Here is a 21,524-nt window from a genome sequence, read left to right as displayed (position 1 = left end):
AGTTAGACCTTACACTTTAGGAGAGCAGCTGGAAGGATGAACTGGAAAAGATATTTGAGAACAATTCCTATGTCTAGGAGAAAAGTGATGATGCTCTAAATTATGGTGGCTGTGGTCCAAACAGAAATATGGAGACATTTCAAGGATACTGTGAAACTGGAAATGACAAGATGTGGTAATTGACTGGAAATGTGAGAAATCAAAGATAATTCTGTAGTTGATTAGCTGAATGATTGGAAGAATGGCAGTTCTCTTGTTATAAGTTTAAGTTTGAAAGAGGGGTGGATTTAAAGAGAAAGATAATGAATATTATCTTAGAAACAGTGAATTTGATGGGATATTCAATAGGAAAAGTCCAGGAATGTCACTCAGAGGAGAAAGAACTCTGGATAACTATGGATAAGAGAGTTTTTTAACCAAAAAAAAAGGGAATAGAGGGGATCATAAGAGATCAAGTGGAGAATTTTGATTATATGGAATTGAAAAATTCTTGTGCAAACAAAATATAGTAAGAAGAAAAGAGAAATAGGTAAATGAGAAATCTTTGAAGGACATTTCCTTGATAAAGGCCTAACATCCTAGATATATAAAAACTGCTTCAAATAGATAATCAAAGAATATTAATGGGTAATCATCAAAAGAAAAAATATATCAACAACTATTATATGAAAGAATCATCTCTGCTAAGAGATGATTAAATCAATGGAACCTAAAGGCACCAAAAATGGACAAAGGAGAAGAAAAAAGATATTGTCTGGGATACAAATAAGCCTTGAGACACAGCTTTTTCATTTATTCATTTCATAGAATTTGAATGAATCTTCTTTTTCTATTATTTTCTCCTTCCTCTTATAATTGCTAAATAGAAATGCTGTTAATTTTTGTATCTTGCTTTAAGGTATTATTTAGTTTTCTTTTAGGGAGGTTAAGAAGTGTGGCAAGTGGGATTAAATGACTTGCCCAAGATCACACAGCTAGAGTCAGGTATCTGAGACAGGATAACTCCAGTTCTCCCAATTCCAGGACCAGTGTTCTCTCCACTGTGCCATCTAGCTGCCCCTCGTTTTCTTTTTTGCTGATTATTAGGAGAAAACAATCAAAGCAAGATAGTTTTTGGTTAACTTCATAATAAAAAGTAAACCAAAAATCTCTCTAAATCATAAGTCAACAAAAGATAAGCACAAAAATTCCCACACACTTAAATAAAAAAGCTTTTTAAACTTACTTTACATTTTTATTAGCAACATAATCAACTACCAAAATGGAAAGAAGACAGCTGCTCCCCTAAATCTGTAAATAGTTCTCAAAGTTAAGGGCCCATCATAGTGATTTCTAATTAAGTTTCTTTGATTTGGAAGCAAATTGTCCAGGATTATTTCTTAACTAAAGAATTAATCTACTAACCTTCTTCTGTTACGTGCAGGTGTGTTGCATCGTTCCCCTGAGAAGTGATGCTGATTGGGTCGAACTGACGGAGGTTGTCTATTTGATGTCATCTCCCATGGTCGCATTGGTGGTGATGGGGCTGGTGATGCTGTATAATCAAAGACTGAATGAGAAAGCCTCTGTCTCTTGGGACTTGGGCTGTCTTCACTCTGTCAATGCAACAAGACAAATACAGTGGGTATAAAACTCCTCAAATGAAACATTCTGCACTGTGTTAGAAACATGACAGATACTTCTAAAATTTATCTTAAAACAGAAAAGACAATGCCTAAAGAAAAATATTTTTAACAATAAAGTCTCACGATGAGACTACATTCAAAAGAGGAAATATTTGGATAAATCATTTCATTTTCTAGACCACATCTGTAAAAAATAACTTTAAATCAAAATTTCCCTTTCTTCTCTGTACTTTACATATTATTGCAAAATTAAATCATAAATGAGAAAAAAGTGATATGCAAAATTTAAATCACTCAATAAATACTAGTGACCTACAGATGCCACCAAACTGAATGTATTAAGTCTTAGATCAGTTACAGGATTTTATGACAGAAAAATGATGTCAATTGACTTAATTTTAATACTGAACTAGTCCCCAATTACGACAAAACTCTTAGGTTAGGTTATAGATAGCATTTTCAAATGTTGACAACAATGTCTACAACATTATATAAAGTGATCAATCCTCCCATATACTCCCCCTTTTAAAAAGAGGTGAGGACTTTAAAGCAAATAGTATCACAAAGCTAGAGATCCCATTTGAATTCAGTTTTTTTCTGACTCCAAGCCCAGTGCTCTGTCTACTGCATGCCCCAGATGTCCTAATTTCCTATTTTCATCATTTACCTCCTTACTTTGTCCACAACAAAACAACCTGATTTTCCCCATAGCATCATCATAATGATTAACATCAGCTAAAAATCATTTTTTGAACTCCAAAATAACTAGTTACTAATATATTGTATTAAAAGGCATACTTAAAAAGCCCACAGAATCTGAAGACAGGGAAGACAAAACCATGCTTTTCAATTCCTACCACACACACTGTACGTTTGACCTTGGGCAAGTCTTTGAACTTTAGTTTCCTTATTTGTAAAATGAGGGGGTTGAACTCAATAACCTCTAGCTCAAAATCTATGACTGTTATATATATCAATTAAGGATAACAATTCAAACTATACTAAAGCACACTTTGGCTGCTAATTGGATATTTTTCATTAGCATTAATTTTCAGAAATAGTGATTACTCTTACAAAATAAACTAATTTTTTTGAAATCCTAGTATTCTTTTGAAATCCAATTGTATTTTCATTATCTGTATTGAAAATTAAGGAAAGAAATTTAAAACTCAAACTCATCAATTGTATCAGGATCTAAAATGAATCTTTTTCTACCATTTTCACTGGGTGGTTCCAGTTACTTGTGTCATGTATCATTTACAAGGAATAATTATGTGTGACTGGCACATTGTATGAATTAGAAATAAATTCACTGGGCACATAAAGTGTACTTTTCATTCAACACTATCCATTTCCTTTTTATTTTTGAATCATTTGAGGGAAAAAAAAAGCCCTAGAGGAGCGTTTGCAGTAAACATATTAACACACCAAACACATCTGATTGCTTTGTTCAGCTGTTTCAGTCATTGTGAGTTTCCTTTTTTTTTTTTTTTGGGGGGGGGGGGGGTTCTTGTCAAAGATACTACAGTAGTTTTCCATTCCCTTCTTCAGATTATTCTGTAGATGAAGAAATTGGAGGATACAGGGTTGTGTCTTGATCAAGGTCACAGCTAGTCAATATCTGAGGCAGAATTTGGACTGGGGAATTCTCATATTCCTGACTCCAGGCTTTATCCACTGCATCACCTAGCTGACCAGAAATCCATCTGAACTACGATCAAATTCCTAGCCAAATTCACAAAATATTAAAGGAAAATAAAGATTGCCAATCTACCTGTTCCCTCCTTCCCAAATATCAAAACCAATTTTTCTTGGCATCAATTACAAGATATGCAATTTGTCACCCTAAAAACACATGTCAAATACTTTTAGGTGGGATGTCCCACACAAACTCTAAGCTAATTCATCTCCTGGTTGTCTAGTCCGCAACTTTGGAGAGGAGACTGGGTAACAGAAGGAGATATTATATCTACATAATCAAAACATGAGGAAAGAGTAAATTCTTAATTTGAGTATAAATTAATCTCAAGCCAATCAATTTGCATTATATTTTAATTCTAGTGTATGGGAGGTGGGAAAGATGAGAAAGGGCAAGGAAACACATGTCAATACCTCTTTCTATAGAGGTGTAAAGTCTATACATCACTTTGTATATCTAATTTGATCATCTTAATCAGTCCATACAGTGAGTATTGTTAATATTCTCTTTTCACAGACAAACTAAGGCTAAGAGAGATTTAAAAACTTGCCCAGTGCCACACAATTAATGTGTCAAGAGTGATTCACCCAAGTCTTCCAGGTTCCAAATACACTATTCTCTGCACTAGGCCACAAAAGATAATAAATACATCTGGAAAGCAATTTACATACATAGACACACACATACACAGACATTCACACATGCACACACACAGACATGCTCTTGTATTGTTAAAAGACCATAGTTTGAATTGTGTTTAAGTAGTTGAGGTTCTCAAAATATGTGGATATTAGCATGTAATACTACTGAACTTTTAGATACAAAGTTAAAGGTAAAGGAATGATTATAGCTTATCATGGAAATTTATACAGAGTAAGTCTGAATAGCAACTCAAATTTCTAAATTAATTATCAAATTACTATTGTGACAAATGTTTTCAATGAAAATGAGTCATTGTATATTCTTTTCCTTGGCTTTAATTAGGAAACCAATCATATCATACCAATCCTGAAATGGAAGATGAAAAAAATTTAATTTTAGATCTAACAAAAGCCAAGTTAGATGGGCAAGATTTGATACCCTTACATCAGAATGAGGAATGAGTTTACAATGAATAACAAAGATTAAAAAATAAATTTCACTACCAGTGTAACTTTGGGTAACAATACCCTTTTGGATCTTAGTTTCTTCAGTTAATACAATAAAGGGGCATGAGAAGGAAAGATGATGATCTCTAAAGCTCCTGCTTGAATGCTAAATGAATGACATTAAGAATACTGCATTTAGTCATGTTTCACTTGATGTGTACACTCAGAGCAATCCTAAAGAGAAGCAGGGTTTACCATTCTATTTGGAGTTGGAATATGCTGTAATTTGTCTGATTTAGCAATTACTGTTTGACCAAAGTACTACAGATTACAGTTAGCTCTTAAAATTTATTAAGTAGAAATATTTAAATGTTGCAAAACCAAAACCAGAAACCACAGCTTTGAAAAAAATTCAGTATTTAAATGGTTGAAGATACCATGTACCTTTTGCCTCAAAATTCTCAATATTTCAAACTGTTTCAAAGCAGTGTACAATACATGAAATAATAACTTTTCCTTCCTGCACCCTCAAATGAACCTATCTAGTAAATTAAAGAACCATATTCTCATTGTTTAAATATCCTCTTCATATGCTGAGCACTTCACAATTCCTCTACCTATAAAAAATGGTCACCACTTCCCTTTAGTCTGCCTAATCTAATCATGGAACTTCTATAGTTATTCTGTATCAAGTGCTCCAAATTAGAATAGGCACATCTAGATTTACACAATACATGTGATCAAAAAAAAAAAAAAAAAAAAAAAAAAAAAAAAAAAAAAAAAAAAAAAAAGCTTGACTACAAATGGAATTTTAATCATTTAAATGCAGATGAAATATAAAGTAACTCTGCAGTGAATTTTAATTTAAAAGAAATTTAATATACTCTTTAGTAGGCTTCTATCATATATGAAGAAGTTAAGGAAATACAAAAAACTAGATACTTGCCCTCAAAAATCAACTGAGTATGTTAACATTTTCTAAACCACAGGATGCCCTTAAGAAGAACATGAGACCCTCTCATATGGGGCAAGATATAAGTAAATACATCCAACTTCTCCCAATGAAAAAAAAGGGAGAGAGTGAGAAAAACTCAGAAACTAACAGGTGATTTCATTTTAATAGAAAATGCAGAATGGTATTTGATAAAGAATGTACAAACAAGGTAAAATTTCAAGGGGCATGAGTGTAATCAGACACAGACTATTATTGTGTCTTCATTTTGTCTACTACATTTGTGAAAGGAAAAAAAAAAAAAAAAAAAAAAAAGGAACTTAAGAGTCAATTTACTACATCCCAAGCACGATGCTAAAATCTTGGGATAAACAGTTTGAGATACATCATTAATGCTCCTTACCTCAAGGGACAAGGTATATGGAAAATAGTAACCCAGAAAGTGCTGTTTGCTCTGGAAGGCATAAAGTAATATGCCTTCTTTTTAGGAGCAATGGCATCACTGATATGATTATGGTTGTAGAGCTTGGAAGAGGAAGAGAGTTAAGGGTATAGACTTGTGGAAATACCATAAGTCATCTTTGTATGGATATTCCAAGTACCATAACATTAACCTACATTTCTAAACTTGATAAAAAAAATTTCTTTCTCAATATAATTCATTTTGTTAAATACAAGATAATAAGCTTTACTAAATAAAATGTTTAAAAAAAAAAAAAAAAACCTTACAATACCACAGGAACAATCAGATAACTATATTGTTGAAAAATTTAAACAATTATCTGAAAAACTTTGCCTATTTTTTAAATGAAATAAATTGTGATGAGATAAGTGAGAAACTATATGCAAAAATGATTAAAGTATAATGATGGTAAAAGTAGTACAAAGTACTTGAAGAAAATGAGGTAAGCGTTCTTATAAAATGCAGTATTGTTACAAATTGTATTTAAATAGAATTCAGCAAAATGCTTCTTACAAGAGACATTCCAGAAAAATCTATTATCACTATCCCCTTCACTGTAAAACAATTTAAGCACCTGAAAAACAATTAAATTAAGACACATATGCATAGATTAATGATGTTATTAAAGGACCAGACTTTTGAGTTGTAATTTTAAAGTAGACATGGCTTCTTAACTTTTTTGATTATAACTTTTAATGAAGGAATGACTATGGTTTAGCATGGCAAATTACAGACTGAACATCTGAATGGCAACTAGAAGATTTTGAAATTTGTCATCCACAAAATAAAAATAAACAGCTGATCTAAAACTTAATATGCCATGAGTGCCAAAAGAAATGGCACTCATGATAAACTCAATAAAAGTACAAATGATTTTCACAAAAATTTCATATATAAAATGATGGTTGCTGATAGTCTCTTGGTCACCTTTTGGGGGCATTAATAATGTCTAGATTTTTCTTCCTCATTTGATATCTTCTCTTCTTTCAGATATAGTGGGAAAGAACACCTCAACAACAATTGGGTGGCTTCTAGCATGGATCTCCTCTATGTAAAGTCCTCCATTCCAAAAGTAGATTTTTTTGCAAATCTTCCTCTTCCCTTCAGGATTCTAGCCACAACCCTTTCATGGCTCTACACCTAGCAGCCCAAGCTGCTTCAGTACTTGGGAGCTCCCCCACAGTGTTGCTGTAGTAATGTAGAATTTGCATAATTCAAAAAACAACTGTTAGTATATAGCATAGCATGAGAGAACTTGTGTTTTTTGGCCCAGTCTATAAAAAAATGAATCCTCTCCATGCCATGGAGATGGCATAAGAGTTAAAAATCTATGAAATATCAGTTCATAACAATTTTACTATTATTTGTGGAATTCGAAGTGGTAAAAATCCAATGTAGTAGGAAAGAAGCACTCTATACTATCATGGGTGATGGGGCCACAATAACATTTTGGAAACTTTTTTTTTTTTAATTGTAAGTGCTTATTTTTTAATACACACTGCTTTATAATCACGTTGGGAAAGAAAATCAGAGCAAAAGGGAAAAACCATGGGAGAAATTAATAGAAAAAAGAAATGACCATGTGTCGATTTACATTCAATCTTCTTAGATCTTTTTCTGGATGCACAGGGCATTTTCTGCCCAAAGTCTGTTGGAATTGCTTTGGATCACTGAACTACTGAGAAGAATCAACCCTTTTATAGTTGATCAACACATTCTTCCTGTTCTTATGTACAATGTATTCCTGGTTCTGTTTGTTTTGCTCAGTATCAGTTCATGTAAATCTTTCTAGGCCTTTCTATGATCAACTTGTTCATCTTTTTTTTATAAAATAATATTTCATTACTTTCATATGACACAACTAGTTCAGCCATTCCCCAACTGATGGGCACCCACTCCTTTTCCAGTTCTTTGCTACTACAAAAAGGGCAGCTACAAACATTTTTGCACATGTGGGTCCTTTACTCTCCTTTATGATTGCCTTGGGATACAGACCCAGTAATGGCATTGCTGGGTCAAAGGTTATATAAAGTTTTTTTGGGCATAGTTCCAGACTGTTCTCCAAAATGATTGGATCATTTCACAACTCCACCAACAATGCATTAGTGTCTCAGTTTTCCTACATCCCCTTCAATATTTATCATTATCTTTTCTTGTCATAGTAGCCAATCTGAGAAGTATGGGGTGTTTTAATTTGCATTTCTCTTAATCAAAAGCGATTTAGAGTATTATTTCATATAACCATAAATGGCTAATTTCATCATCTGAAAATTGTCTGTTCATATCCTTTGACCATTTATCAACTGGGGAATGACTTGTATTCTTATAAATTTGACAAGTTCTTTATATATTTTAGAAAGAAGATCTTATCAGAAATACTGGCTGTAAAGATTTTTTCCCTAGCTTTGTACTTTCCTTTTAATCTTGTTTTTTGTTGGTTTTGTTTGTGCAAAAACTTTTTAATTTAATGAAATCAAAGTTGTCCATCTTGCCTTTCATAATGTTCTCCAATTCTTTTTGGTCACAAATTCCTCCCTTCTCCAAAGAACTGATAGGTAAATTATCACTTGTACTAATTTGTTTATGGTATCCTCCTTTATGCCCAAATCACGCATCCATTTTGACTTTATTTTGGTATGGAGTATGAGATATAGGTCTACGTCTACATATTATCCTGACATTATTTTCCAGTTTTCCCCAGCAATTTTTGTCAAGTAGTTCTTATTCTAAAAACTAGAGTTTGGGGGTTTATCAAATACTAGACTGCTATAGGCCTTGATTATTGTGCCATGAGTATCTGACCTATTCCACTGATTCACCACTCTTATTTCTTAGCCAGTGCCAAATAGTTTTGATAACTATTGCTTTATAACATAGTTTTAAGTTTGGTACTGCTAAGCCACTATCCTTTGCATTTTTTTTCTCATCAATTCCCTTGATAGTCTTTTTTTATTATTATTATAGCTTTTTATTTACAAGATACATGCATGGGTAATTTTTCAGCATTGACAATTACAAGATCTTTTGTTCCAACTTTTCCCCTCCTTCCCTCCCACCCCTCCCCCCAGATGGCAAGTTGACCAATATATATTAAATATGTTGAAGTATAAGTTAAATACAATATATGTATACATATTCAAACAGTTATTTTGCTTACAAAAAGAATCGGACTTTAAAATAGTGTACAATTAGCCTGTGAAGGAAATCAAAAGTGCAGGTGGACAAAAATAGAGGAATTGAATTCCCTTGATATTTTTGACCTTTTGTTCTTCCAGATGAAATTTGTTATTATTTTTTCTAGTTCTACAGAATGATGTTTTGGCAGTTTGATTGGTATGGCACTGAACAAGTAGACTAATACAGACACAACTGTCGTTTTTATTAAATTAGCACAGCCTAACAACAAATTGGTATTCTTCCATGTGTTTAGAACTGATTTTATTTGTGTGCAAACGGTTTTGTAATTGTGTTCATATACTTCTTGAGTTTGTCTTGGCAAGTAGAAGTTCCAAGTATTTTATTTTGTCTACAGTAATTTTAAATGGAATTTCTCTTTCTCTTAAATGCTGGGCTTTTGTCAGTAATATATAGAAATGCCGATGATTTGTGTGGGTTTATTTTATATCCTGCAACTTTGCTAAAGCTGTGAATTGTTTCCAGCAGGTTTATGGATGATTTTCTAGGATTCTCTAAGTATATCAACTACAAAGAGTGATAGTTTTATTTCCTCATTGCCTATTCTAATTAATTTCTTTTTCTTTTCTTATTGCTAAAGCCAATATTTCTAGTACAATGTTGAACAACAGTGGTGGATAAAGGGCATCCTTGTTTCACTCCTGATCTTATCAGAAAACATTTTGAAAAACACTGCTAAAACTGCATCATCATAAAAATGTATATAAAAATACTTCTGTGTAAAATATGCAGAGTTGCTTCATTCTTAATAGCAAATCACTGAAATCACCTACACATCTAAGTGTGGAATAGATTAGTTGTGGTATATGATTATAATGTAATAAATAGTATCCTCAGTTCTCTACTTAAATGGATGTTATCTCACCAAGAAAAGGACTTAAAATAATGCAGACTGCAATTCATCCATGCCTGTCTATCCCATAAGATTTTTACCCATGTTTCCCCAAAAGTTTATTACAAGAGGCTCCCCAAGAACTGAAGATCTTTGAAAGCCTTAACAATTTTCTCCTGATATCAGCTATCTGGCAGTTCACCTGTATTCTATCACTCCTGTCATCACACCAGCCTACTCTCTCTCCTTTTCTAGTTAATGTTCTTCTGAGCTCTCTGCTTGTAATGTTGTGAAGTTAATGCTATGTAAAATTACCAATGGTTTACTTTTTAAATAGGGATAAGGATTAGATTTACTATTTCATTTGTTTAAGGAATTCTGGATGAGTAAATTCCCACTAGGAATCTAGAAGATAGGATCTTCTGGCACTGAGAACTTAACTGATTTGCCTTCAGTCCAGGATGTGTCAGGTCTTTCTGACATTTTCTTGTCATAGTAGCCAATCTGAGAAGTATGGGGTGTTTGCTTCATTCTTAATAGCAAATCACTGAAATCACCTACATATCTAAGTAACTGTGGAATAGATTAGTTGTGGTATATGATTATAATGTAATAGTATCCTCAGTTCTCTACTTAAATGGATGTTATCTCACCAAGAAAAGGACTTAAAATAATGCAGACTGCAATTCATCCATGCCTGTCTATCCCATAAGTCATTGGTCTTTCTGGTTTAAAAGAAAAAAAAAAAAAAGCTCTATCTACTACTCTACACAGCTACAGCAAGACAATAAAAAATAGAAATCAAAGATATTGCAAGATCTTCCAGATCTGTAATTTTAAATCAGAATTCAATTAAACTATTTTGTACCAACTAAATAAAAGGATATTAGCACAATTAGAAGAGCAAACATTGGAAATACCTGAATCTCAACATAATTAACTTGGGAAAATATTTTCAATTTGACAAGAACTACTAGGAAAAGTGAAAAATAATTTGGCTTAAAAAGGGGCTTAAACCAGCATGAGACTGATTTCCAATAAATTATTTATAGATTTACTACATATACATATCCCCCTATGTATCATTATTATGGTCACACCATAAAACAACTTACAGAAAAATGTATGAAGATATCTTACTAATGACAGCTGAGGGAGAAAGATAAAGATCACAAAAGATTAAATAATTTTGATTCTATAAAATGAAAAGCTTTTAAATCAATGAAATCAAGGCATTTAAGAAAAAGGAATGAGTGGGAAAAGAGTATTTTAGACCAACTGCCATTTCCTGATCGATTAACAGCAAACATAAACAGTCCTCAAATATTGCCAACGATTGGCAAGTACATAAAAGACTATCCCCCAAAGCATTACTGAAAGAAAATTAAAACACACACGCACACGCGCACACACATGCACTACAAAACTCTGAAGTTTTACTCATGCTCAGCAAACCGGTGAAGATGACAGGAAATGGAAATAATCAGTGCTGGAAGAATTGTGGTACATTATGTCATTGCTAATAGAACTATAAATTGATCCAATCATTCTAAAATACAATTTGAAATAATGTAAGGGAAAGTTCATTTGTTTTGACCCAAAGACAATACCATATATCTAGAAAGTCAGAGATATAAAAAGATACCAAATATACCAAAATTCAGTAATATAACAAAATCCTGGAAACGAAGTGACTGTTAATTGAGTAATGGCTAAATAAATCATGGTACATAAATGAAGTATTATAAGAAATTATAAATATGAGATATTCAGAGAAATGTGGAGAAACTTCCATGAAACTACAAACAGAGCAGAATCAGTAAAACAATATGACTATGTAAAACAAAAGCAAAATAAAATTTAAGTGAATGCTTTGTGATAATTATGATCACAAAAACTGAAGCATAACTCTAGAAAAATTAGAAAAAGCATTTCTTCTTTGTTAGAGGACTTTAGGATTATTTTCTTGCATTTTTTATTATCAGTAATTTGGGGCATTCTTTCATATATGAAAGAACTGTTTAAATATTTCATTAACTGTTTAGCAGCTTATAATAATTATTCTGAGAAGTATTTGTTCATATCCTTTCACCACTTACTTTTTGAGGAATGGCTTTTTATCATAAATATTTCTTTTCGTGGTCTATATATCTTGGATACTAAATCATTTGATACATGGATTTTTTTTTCTCACACTCAGCCAACTTCCTTTTTTATCCTAGGCACATGAACTTTGTTTTTGCTAAAGCTTTCCTTTTTTTTTTTTTTTAAATAATCAAGACTATTTTTATCTTTTGTAATTGCCTATATCCCTTAAGAATTTGTCTCAATTCAGAACTGTAAAAAGTATATGATCTCATATTCTAATTATTTTCTTATGGTATGATCTTTAAATGCTGGTCAGATATCCATTTTGAATTTTTGGAAAATGTTTTAAATTATTAGTCAAAGTCTAATACATAGCATTCTGCTTTCCAGACTTTCTAGTTCTTATTAAATACAGAATTCTTTCCTAAATAATTTGCTTTCTGGTTTACTGAAAAAAGAGCTGTTGAATTTCATTATTTCTGATTCTCCATAGTCTAAACTGTTCCATTCATTTACTTCTCTCTCTTTTTAAAAAAGATACTTATAAATCCTAGAAGTTCTATTCCTCCTATCTGCATTATTTTCTTTGGACATCCTACATACACCTCATATTATTCCTAACGAATCTGGTTGTTATCCTTATCTAAAATTAGGAAGTTTCTCTTTATAGTCTTAGGCATAGCATTAAAACTGCACATTAACTATCACAGTATTGCCATTTTTATTGTATTTGCATAGTGCAACCACAAGCACTGAGTATGACCTCATTTATTTTTTATTTCTTTTAAAGACTATTTTAAATTAAACCTACAGTTGCTTTGATAGATTTCCTCCCAAATACTTTATGCATTTTGTAGTTAATCTGAATAGTACTTCCCTTTCTTTTATTACTTTTGGATTTTGTTAGTAGTATATAGAAAAATCCTACTGCTTTCTATAAGTTAGTTCGGTACCCTAAAATGGGACTGAAGATGTCTCATTTGTCTTATTTGACAATTGTCTACCATTTTCTAAGTATTCCATTATGTCATCAAATAGTTTTTTTCTTCCTAATGCCTATTCTGCCTTTAATTACTTTCTCTAATGTCAGGGGTTGAGAACATCTAGCTCGTGGGCCCCAAACAAGGAACATAAAATCATTTGCTATGAGAATTGCTAACTTCAGATAACTGCAAAGTTCTCATATGGAAAGGAAAAAAAAAATTCTTTTCCTAGTTGCTCTAACAGGCTTCAGAAGTAAGAGCAAGTGAGTACAAAAGAGATTTATAATAGAGGAGGTTTCCTATGCTATCCACATTCAAAGAAAGCACTATCAAATCTCAATGTAGATGGAAGTAGTGCAACTATGTTCATATTTTGGGAGGGGATGTTTTTCTCTCATGGTCCCCCCCCCCCTTTTAGTCATCTTGTGGAAGAATTTCAATAATGTAGATATATACTTAATATGAAGGGACATGTATAACCTATATATGATTGCTTGCTCTTCTGGGGAGGGGTGAGGGAAAGAAAGTAGAAAAAAATGGAAAACAATCTTATAAAAGTAAAATGTCAGAAACTCAAATAGATTAAAACAAAACAAAGAAAAAAAAATAAAAGAACCCATGGATAACCGTCTTTAGCACCCAACAGTAGAGGAGATTCTTAGGCAGAGGTTCAACTAAATAGTCTCTACGGTAAGTGGCAACTTTTTGATTCTTGTGTAATTTTTAAAAGAAAGACAACTATAACAAACATTTAGCCATTACGAATACTGTTACTACTTGAAAAATGTTAAATAATGTCTCCTTAGTTTTATTAGCAAACTTGCTACTATGTGGCAGGCACTGTGCAAAATGCTTTCCAAATAGTATCCTACTTGCCACACAATAATCTTAGGAAGTAGGTGTTAATATATTATTATATATTATATTGTAGTATATTGCCTATACTACAATGGTGTCTTCTACAGCTAAAGTTCAAAATCACATTAGTTAAAAATAGATGCAATCAATTCTCAAATACTTTGGCAAATTCCCAATCTTTTAGTAGTTCTAACATCCTCTTCAGAATACTTAAATGCTACATTTTACTCAATGAGAAAATAGGAAGAAGATAAGGGAAGAGGAGGAATTTCAAAGAGTAAATCAAGGAAAGTATTAATCTTAAGCAAAACAAACTAAGGATGCACAAAAATATTTATAGCTCTTTGAGATGGCAAAGAATGGGAATCTCAATGAGTACGTGAGTACCCGTAAACTGCACCCTAGATGAATAGATTATAATATGTAAGTGTGATGGAATACTATTGTACTAATTTTTTATCTGTGTAACGACCAATACAAATTTGTATGAAACATGCTGGTCACCTCATGATAGAGGGAAAGGACTCCAAATGCTGAATTTAAAAAAAAAAAAAAATTTTTTTTTGATATGGTCAATGTGGAAATTTGTTTTTGATTGACTAGGCATCTGTACAATGGATTTTGTTTTTGTGTTCTCAGTTGGAGGGACTGGTATGGTAAAAGGAAAAGGCAGATTTTTGATTAATTAAAAAAAGGGCTACAAATTTATACTTTAAAAAATCTTTGATCTTATTAATGTAAACCAGTGGTTCTCAAACTTTTTGATCTAAAGACCCCTTTACACTCTTAAAAACTGAGGACTCCTCAAACAGCTTTAGTTTTGTGTGAGATATCAATATTTATAGTATTAAAAATATCTTGAGTACCTTCGAAACAATACTCTATGCATTAAGTAAGCTTACATCACTGGAATAAGGAATAACTCCAACATTACAGGTCACAAATCATTCATATTCTTAGTGCCTTACTTGTATCCTTCTAGAAATTCTACATAAAGAAATCATCCAACTTATAATTCATCTAAGCCAATATTCCCCGAGTAACAATATAATACTTAGGCTATCCATCACATATGATACCTTGCTTTCAATACAAGCATGACCAATCCCCTTTCTTTCCTGATCATATGTTTCTTGGATTTTTTAAATGGCAGATCTTACAAATAAGTTACCACTGTTACTAGGATGCATTGCTCCATCATACATGTCTCTATTGCCTACAATTCCAATTCCAACATTGGTGTTCCCTGATTTTAAAAGAATATTAATACTAAAAAGATAGATTTTTCTTTTAGGGAACTACTTGTAACTACTGAAAGATTAACTTCCCAAATGAAACCATGCCTACTTTCTTCTTTTTATTAATTTCTAAGCCTAGCTTACAATTCATTCATACTGCCTCTCCAAGATCAAGATATTGATAATTACAGGTTCCAACTAGGGCTGTCCACCCCAACTATCATTTTTCCATTTATTATTTTTTTTCTCTATAAACTGCAAAATACAGAACTTAGATCAAAGTCTAATTTCTTTACAATTTGATTAATAAACAATTATCAAGGAAAAGAGTTTACATTAAAGTTGTACCATAAGATGAATAATCAATGCTACATCAATGTTTGAAATAGTATACATCCCCTACCACCTGAAAAACTAGAATATGAATTTGCCTTAAGGCATTTCATTTACAAAAGAGAATTCTGAGTGTACTAACCTACATAACTCCATTTTCAAAGTAGATGTCTAGGATGACAAAGTGGATTAATTTGCTACTTTAATGCCATTTACAAACTTATTAATGTAGGCACCCTATGATTGTTACTGCCACAATATTTCAAACAATATATCATAATAATCTCCAAATGGATACATGAGCTACATATACAGATTGATATTCTAAACAGAATGGAAATATCTCTTACAATTATGGCCAATTATGGAAAGAATTCCTGACCAAACAAGGGTGGTGAAGGGGAGGAGGAGAGAATGAAAGGAGAATAAACAATTTTGATTACAAGCACCATTCTTCAGATAAAACAAATGGTCAACAAAAGATCAGTTCTCAAATTAAGGCAAGCTATCAACAACCATGTTGGCTTTTTTTAAAAATTCTACAATAGTAGTAAGAAGTTCCACTTCATACCCAATTTCTTAGGTAAAGATGACAAAAAAGGAAAATGACATGTTAGAAGGGCACTGAAGAGACAGATATTTGGTAAGGCTATATATAAATTGAACCAAACATTTTGGAATACAGCTTGGAACTTTAATCCCCATTCTCCCATAATCACATAATTGCTATTGACCTATTAATACTACTACTAGGAATTTATCTCAAGGACATAAAGAGGGCTATGCCTCATCAGAAAAATATTTACAACAGTAATTTTTGTTAAAGCAAAGAAATGGAAACAAAGTAGAGGGCCTCCCAACTGAACAAATTATGGTATGAGTGTGGTGAGGAAGTGTGAAGTAAGCAGACGTAGGAAAAAAAGGAGAAACGTTCCAAAGGAAAACTGAGAAACTTAAGAAACATGACCAAAACAATAAAAAAAAATGACCCTAAAAGACTGATAATGAATCATTCTTCACTACATCTTGGCAAAGAGCTAATGATATGGAATGAAGCATTCATTTTTTGGATAAGATCAATGTGTGGATTTGTTTTGCCTGAACAATTTTTTTAAGAAGGGGTCTTTGTTGTTCGAATTTTTTTCCCCCAGAAAACAGCAAGAATTTCAAAAAGTTGTTTAACTGTTAATAACATTAGTAAAAATTGTAAGTTGATCTCTAGTTCATCTCCTAGAACTTTTTCTTATACTTAACACATCCATTATTCATTATATAAAGCAGTTTGATTCCACATGCCACATCAAAATTATAAGCAAATGAAGGTTTTCCAAGGGCATATCCAGCTACAGGTACATATCCTTCAAACAAGCACTGTATTTTAAGAAACTCTTAAAAATACCAAGAAAGTAGCATGTAAGGAATATACCTTCATATACGTATGGTTTTCTTGGAAGCCTATCACTTAAATTCTAAGTCTAGCCAAGATTCAATTAAATATGTATTTAATATGTCTATAATTCTTAAGAATTGTTTTTTGATTTTTAATGTAAGAGGTTAACCTCAAAATTCTAATGTCATTAAGTCTGAATTAAATATGTAAACTCCTAGGCAGAAATGATTTTTTTTTTTTTTATAAACAGAATGGCCATCATCTAACAAACTGTGGGTGCTTAGTGAGCAGCTATGATGATTAAAAACAAAAACAGGGAATGTTTGAATTGCCCTACCCCCTGTATGTTTTCATTTACCTTGGCTAAAAATCACTACACTTCCTATAGGTCACCCTCTACCTTCTTATAGGTTAATTATGCCTGTAAGATAAGTGATTATGGGACAAAAAGGTCAGGAAGCAGGCCAAGAGAATTAGAGGAATAAATGAAAGCTGTTCAAGAGAAGATAATCATTCTTCAGAATTAGCCTATAATAGAGAAATAATTTGTGGAAAGAAGATCCATACTTATACACATCAGAAATTAAGTAGTCAGATGTTAACCTACAGTGACCTAATGATTTTCATCTTCATGTCAAGCCTTCCCAGAAATAACCTAGAATTTATCTGACTAATACCCTATAGTAGGGGAAGGGTAAACATATATAAGAACCTGGAAGAAAGCTTTGAAGTGGGCATCCTCTTGAACTGTAGTATCCTGATCACTTGGGATGAGAGGGAACAGGCTCTGAAGTCTCACCCTTTCACAAATCACCTTGTTAGGATGGCCAGGTAGAGGTGCTGAATTGGACCCGGGAGAGATCTGGGAAAAAGAGGGAGAAGAAAAGGATAGTTCATGGCTAACTGCACCAATATGGAGAATCAACCCCATGAGGGATAGTCTGGATATTTTTTAAGTATTTGAAGAATCTAGAGATTGGAAGAAAATCAACAATCATTTAAAAACACCAAATAAAACAAATGAAGGTGGCAACAACTATCTCCAGTCAGAAAATTTGAGAACACCCACAACAGTACTGCTAAATTTACAAGTGTTCACTATTTCTCCATCACAATACTTTTTTTTCTTCAAAGTACTAATTCTCAAATCTTAAAGGTTATATAGATGGATGTTAGACTCAAATATCCTCAAAGAAGCTATTAGCTATGTCTCTTAGAAGAAAAAAAAATGTATATGGAAATCATTAAGAACCTAAATGAACTAGGCTTTAATTTGTTTTAATATAAAAAATATAAGATCATTAATCTGAGGAAATTTAAGAGGTGGGCTTTTTTTGGTGACAAATTCAATAGAGAAAATATTTCTTTATTCATTAGCAAATGCTCAGAAAAGAATATTCTATGGTCATGGAAACCTCCTGTTTAACATAAGAACACAAACTCATATTTCCAAGGATCATCAACAAAAGAAAACACATGATCATAGGAACTCCAGAAGGTGAAGAATCTATGCAATGTTTATATATTTTAAAGGTTTGGCACAAATGTAAATTCTTATTTTCATCACATCTCCTAATTTAAAGAGAACAAAGTTCCATTCTTTTATGATGAAAAAGGAGGCTTTCATGTGAGAATTTTTTTTAAAACTACAAGAATAGAAAGGAGTAACAAATAGAAATCAACAATTGTGTCAAAATAATTCCTGGCAAATGTAGAGAAAAATATCATAGAAATATAGTTTTGTTATGAAATCATTAGGTAGCCAGAACACATTAAAAAATAACAACAGGGATGGCATCAGAGACTCTCAGCCATTGTTACACATTTTTTGAGATTCTAATATGCATTCTACCCATTCTGATTTCTTGGGTTATCTGCCACTCATCTACATTAAAATACAATTATTGTTATTTAGTATGCAGTACTCTACATAAGAGGTCTTTATAAATGCTATCAATATACTTCCTATGCCTTCAGACTAAGTTAGGCTACTGTAAAGTAAAACTCCACCTAAAAAGAAACAGCTGGGGTCTTGATCATTTGTTCAATGGGAAGATACAATATATGCAAATTGAATATGATTACAATCATTACAAGAAAAAAGTGTTAAGAGATTAAGATAAACAAGCTAGTAAAAAGGACAAAAAGAGTACAAAGTTAAAGTGGAAATACTTTCAGAAAGAATAAGAACAAGGTAAATTCTCATGGAATATAAGAAAAAAAGATTCAGTTTTACATTTGTCACAAAAAGTTTCCAGTAACAGTCAACTCAAACAGACTATCTGTGGCAAATTTTAAATTGCAAGATGGATTTCTTCTGTACTCTGAAAAAACTTCTATGATGCCACTCTAGGTTAAAATTATATGAACCCAAAAAATGGAACTAAGTTTTTTAACCTACTAAGATTCAGAACTTACAGTTTTATTTGGTATAGGTATTCCTCTCTAACAACAGATAAAAACTCCAGATCTTTGAATACCAGCTAGGAAAATATTCATTTAGAGGCCAACTGTGGTAATGAGCCTCTCTAAGAATAAAGAGGTTTGCCTCTGGATAACAGATATATGATTGTCAGAAATAACTAAAACCTTGTCACAGTTCATTTTCTACCTGCAAAGCCTTTGGAAACCCAAAGTAACTACTATACAACAACAAAAAGCTGAAAGAAGGCAGTAATTAGGAAGCACAGTGCATAGAGCACCAGCCCTGAAGTCAGGAGGACCTGAATTCAAATCTGTTCTCAGACCTGTAATACTTTTAACAAGAGAAAAACAGAAAGAAAAAGAGAGGGAGAGGGAGAGAAAGAAAGGCATTATTCTAAGCCTTAGTGGGGCTTACAATTGTAATGGCAAGACAATATACGTAATAAGAACATGTAGTGATTCAAATATACAGTGAATGGAAGTTAACCTTGTGAGGGAAGGTGTACTACTAGTATACTTTAGTGTAGTAGCAGAAAGGGTAGTATACTGCAGTGTAGTAGCAGAGTATTAGAAAAAACCTTCTGGAGTAGGTATTATTTTAGTTTAGTCTCACAGGAAGCCCACAGCAAAGAATATCATTTTAGACATATAAAAGAGCCAATGCAAAGGCAGAAGAGAAAGAGTTCTATCTAAGAAGAACAAGTCAAGGAAAGAATATAGATTCTATAAAACAATGGATCAAGAGAACTGGTCTCTCAAAATCCAAAAGAAATATTTTCTACGAGTTTTCTGTAATACATTCTATATAAAACCCTTGAAAAACTTTAGAATCTTTTCCTAAAATAAAAGACTCAGACTTTCCATGAAGGAAAGGATTTTAAAAACAAACAAAAAAGCCTACCAATTACTTTTACTTCTACTGACTGTAGAGTCAGGATAGGGAAGAAAGAAAAAAGCACTGCATTTCTGTGTGCAAACACATGTACTTACACAAAAAGGCAGACAAAATTTAGGCTGCTGTGTCTCCATTTAAGACAGTTTTCAATTTGGAAGCAATTTTAGCAATCTATCTGCTCTAATCACCTAGCCAACATATGAAAAAAAGGGAAAGAATGAGGAAGCTGAATAACTTTCCAGTTTGACTTGCAATATTGGGAATATTGCAATATTCAAATATAAAATATTTTTTAAAAGATGAATATAAGTATTTTTCAGAAAAAATTTTAAATAGTCCACCTATTCCAAGAGTAGAATCCATAGCAAAATATCAAATTAGCATGCCCACAGGGCATTTATTATATAGTAGTCAAACAGATCTCTGATCTCATTGATTTCCAAGTCCTTTAAAATGATGTTGATGAGAGAAATGATTATTAATAACTAATGATTTGAGGAGATTTGTTTCCCCTTTTTCTATATTCATTTAAAGATATCATTTATTTGGAAAAACAAAAATAGTACTTTAAAAAAGAAAGAAATCAAGACTTCATTCTCAGGAGATTGAGCTAATTTTCTCCTTTACCTCATGGCTTCTTTAAACTTTTTCTACTTGTGACCCTTTTCACCCAAGAAATTTTTATATGACCAAAGGTATAAGTGTATATAAAATAGCTATACAAATCCAACAGTAATAAATCATAATTTTGTCACCTGAACATTTATTGATGTTACCACAAGCCCCTCATTGGGGTAAGCCCATTTCTTTGTAAACTCCGCCTCTCATTGTGTTAACCAGAGTTGATCACCATCTTTTTGAACACTCCACTACCATGACTGTCTTAAATCAATCTTAAATTAAGAGAGATGGTCAAATGACCATCCTTTTATTAAAATGCTGGCATTAATTGCCTCAGATCACTGAATTGCTGAGAACCACCAAGTCTATTATAGTTAATCATTACAATCTTGTTGCTTTCCTGATTCTGCTTGCTTCATTTAGCATCTAAATTTTTCTTGAATTTTTTTTTTTTTAAACACCATATCACAATTCATTAAATGCATCCTCATGATCCTACTTCCAGTTTCTCTCATAAATTTATTAATGAGGGCACTCCCACTATGGTAAGAACCACTTTTCCCCCTGTCATGGCCAGGATACTAGAGGATCAACCTTACAATCTATCCATCTATATTTCCTTATCCCTGTCATGTGATCAAGTAGTCCAAAGTCTCTTTTCCTATCAAATTATTTGATAACATCTTTTAGTCCTGGTTTTCCCCCCAAAAAATTCTTTACTGACTATATGTGCAGCCTGCTCACTCTTCTTTAGTGTCTCCACCATCCCATGTGACATTAACTAAAGACTGCAGTATTTCACGTGTGAAGCCAAATTAATAGAATACTTATATTAAAAAG

At 32.3% G+C, this 21,524-nt stretch overlaps 1 protein-coding gene across 5 annotated transcripts in view; it reads right to left on the bottom strand.

Moving 5' to 3' along the window:
- Positions 1-21,524, bottom strand: part of RNF38 (ring finger protein 38) — a 197,055-nt gene that overhangs the window by 30,267 nt on the left and 145,264 nt on the right. For 2 of the 5 annotated variants that reach the window (XM_031937189.1, XM_031937210.1), the window contains 2 exons: positions 17,457-17,606; positions 1,405-1,595 (listed from right to left, as the gene is read on the bottom strand). In XM_031937189.1, the coding sequence (XP_031793049.1) occupies positions 1,405-1,595; positions 17,457-17,606 (341 nt within the window). The remainder of the gene's footprint in view (positions 1-1,404; positions 1,596-17,456; positions 17,607-21,524) is intronic. The other 3 variants (XM_031937204.1, XM_031937218.1, XM_031937199.1) reach the window with 2 other exon arrangements.

This window comes from Sarcophilus harrisii, chromosome 1 (assembly GCF_902635505.1).
Source record: "Sarcophilus harrisii chromosome 1, mSarHar1.11, whole genome shotgun sequence".
NCBI lineage: Eukaryota > Metazoa > Chordata > Mammalia > Dasyuromorphia > Dasyuridae > Sarcophilus > Sarcophilus harrisii.
The sequence above is the reverse complement of the archived record's forward strand: the minus strand, read 5'-3'. Positions and strand labels throughout refer to the sequence as shown.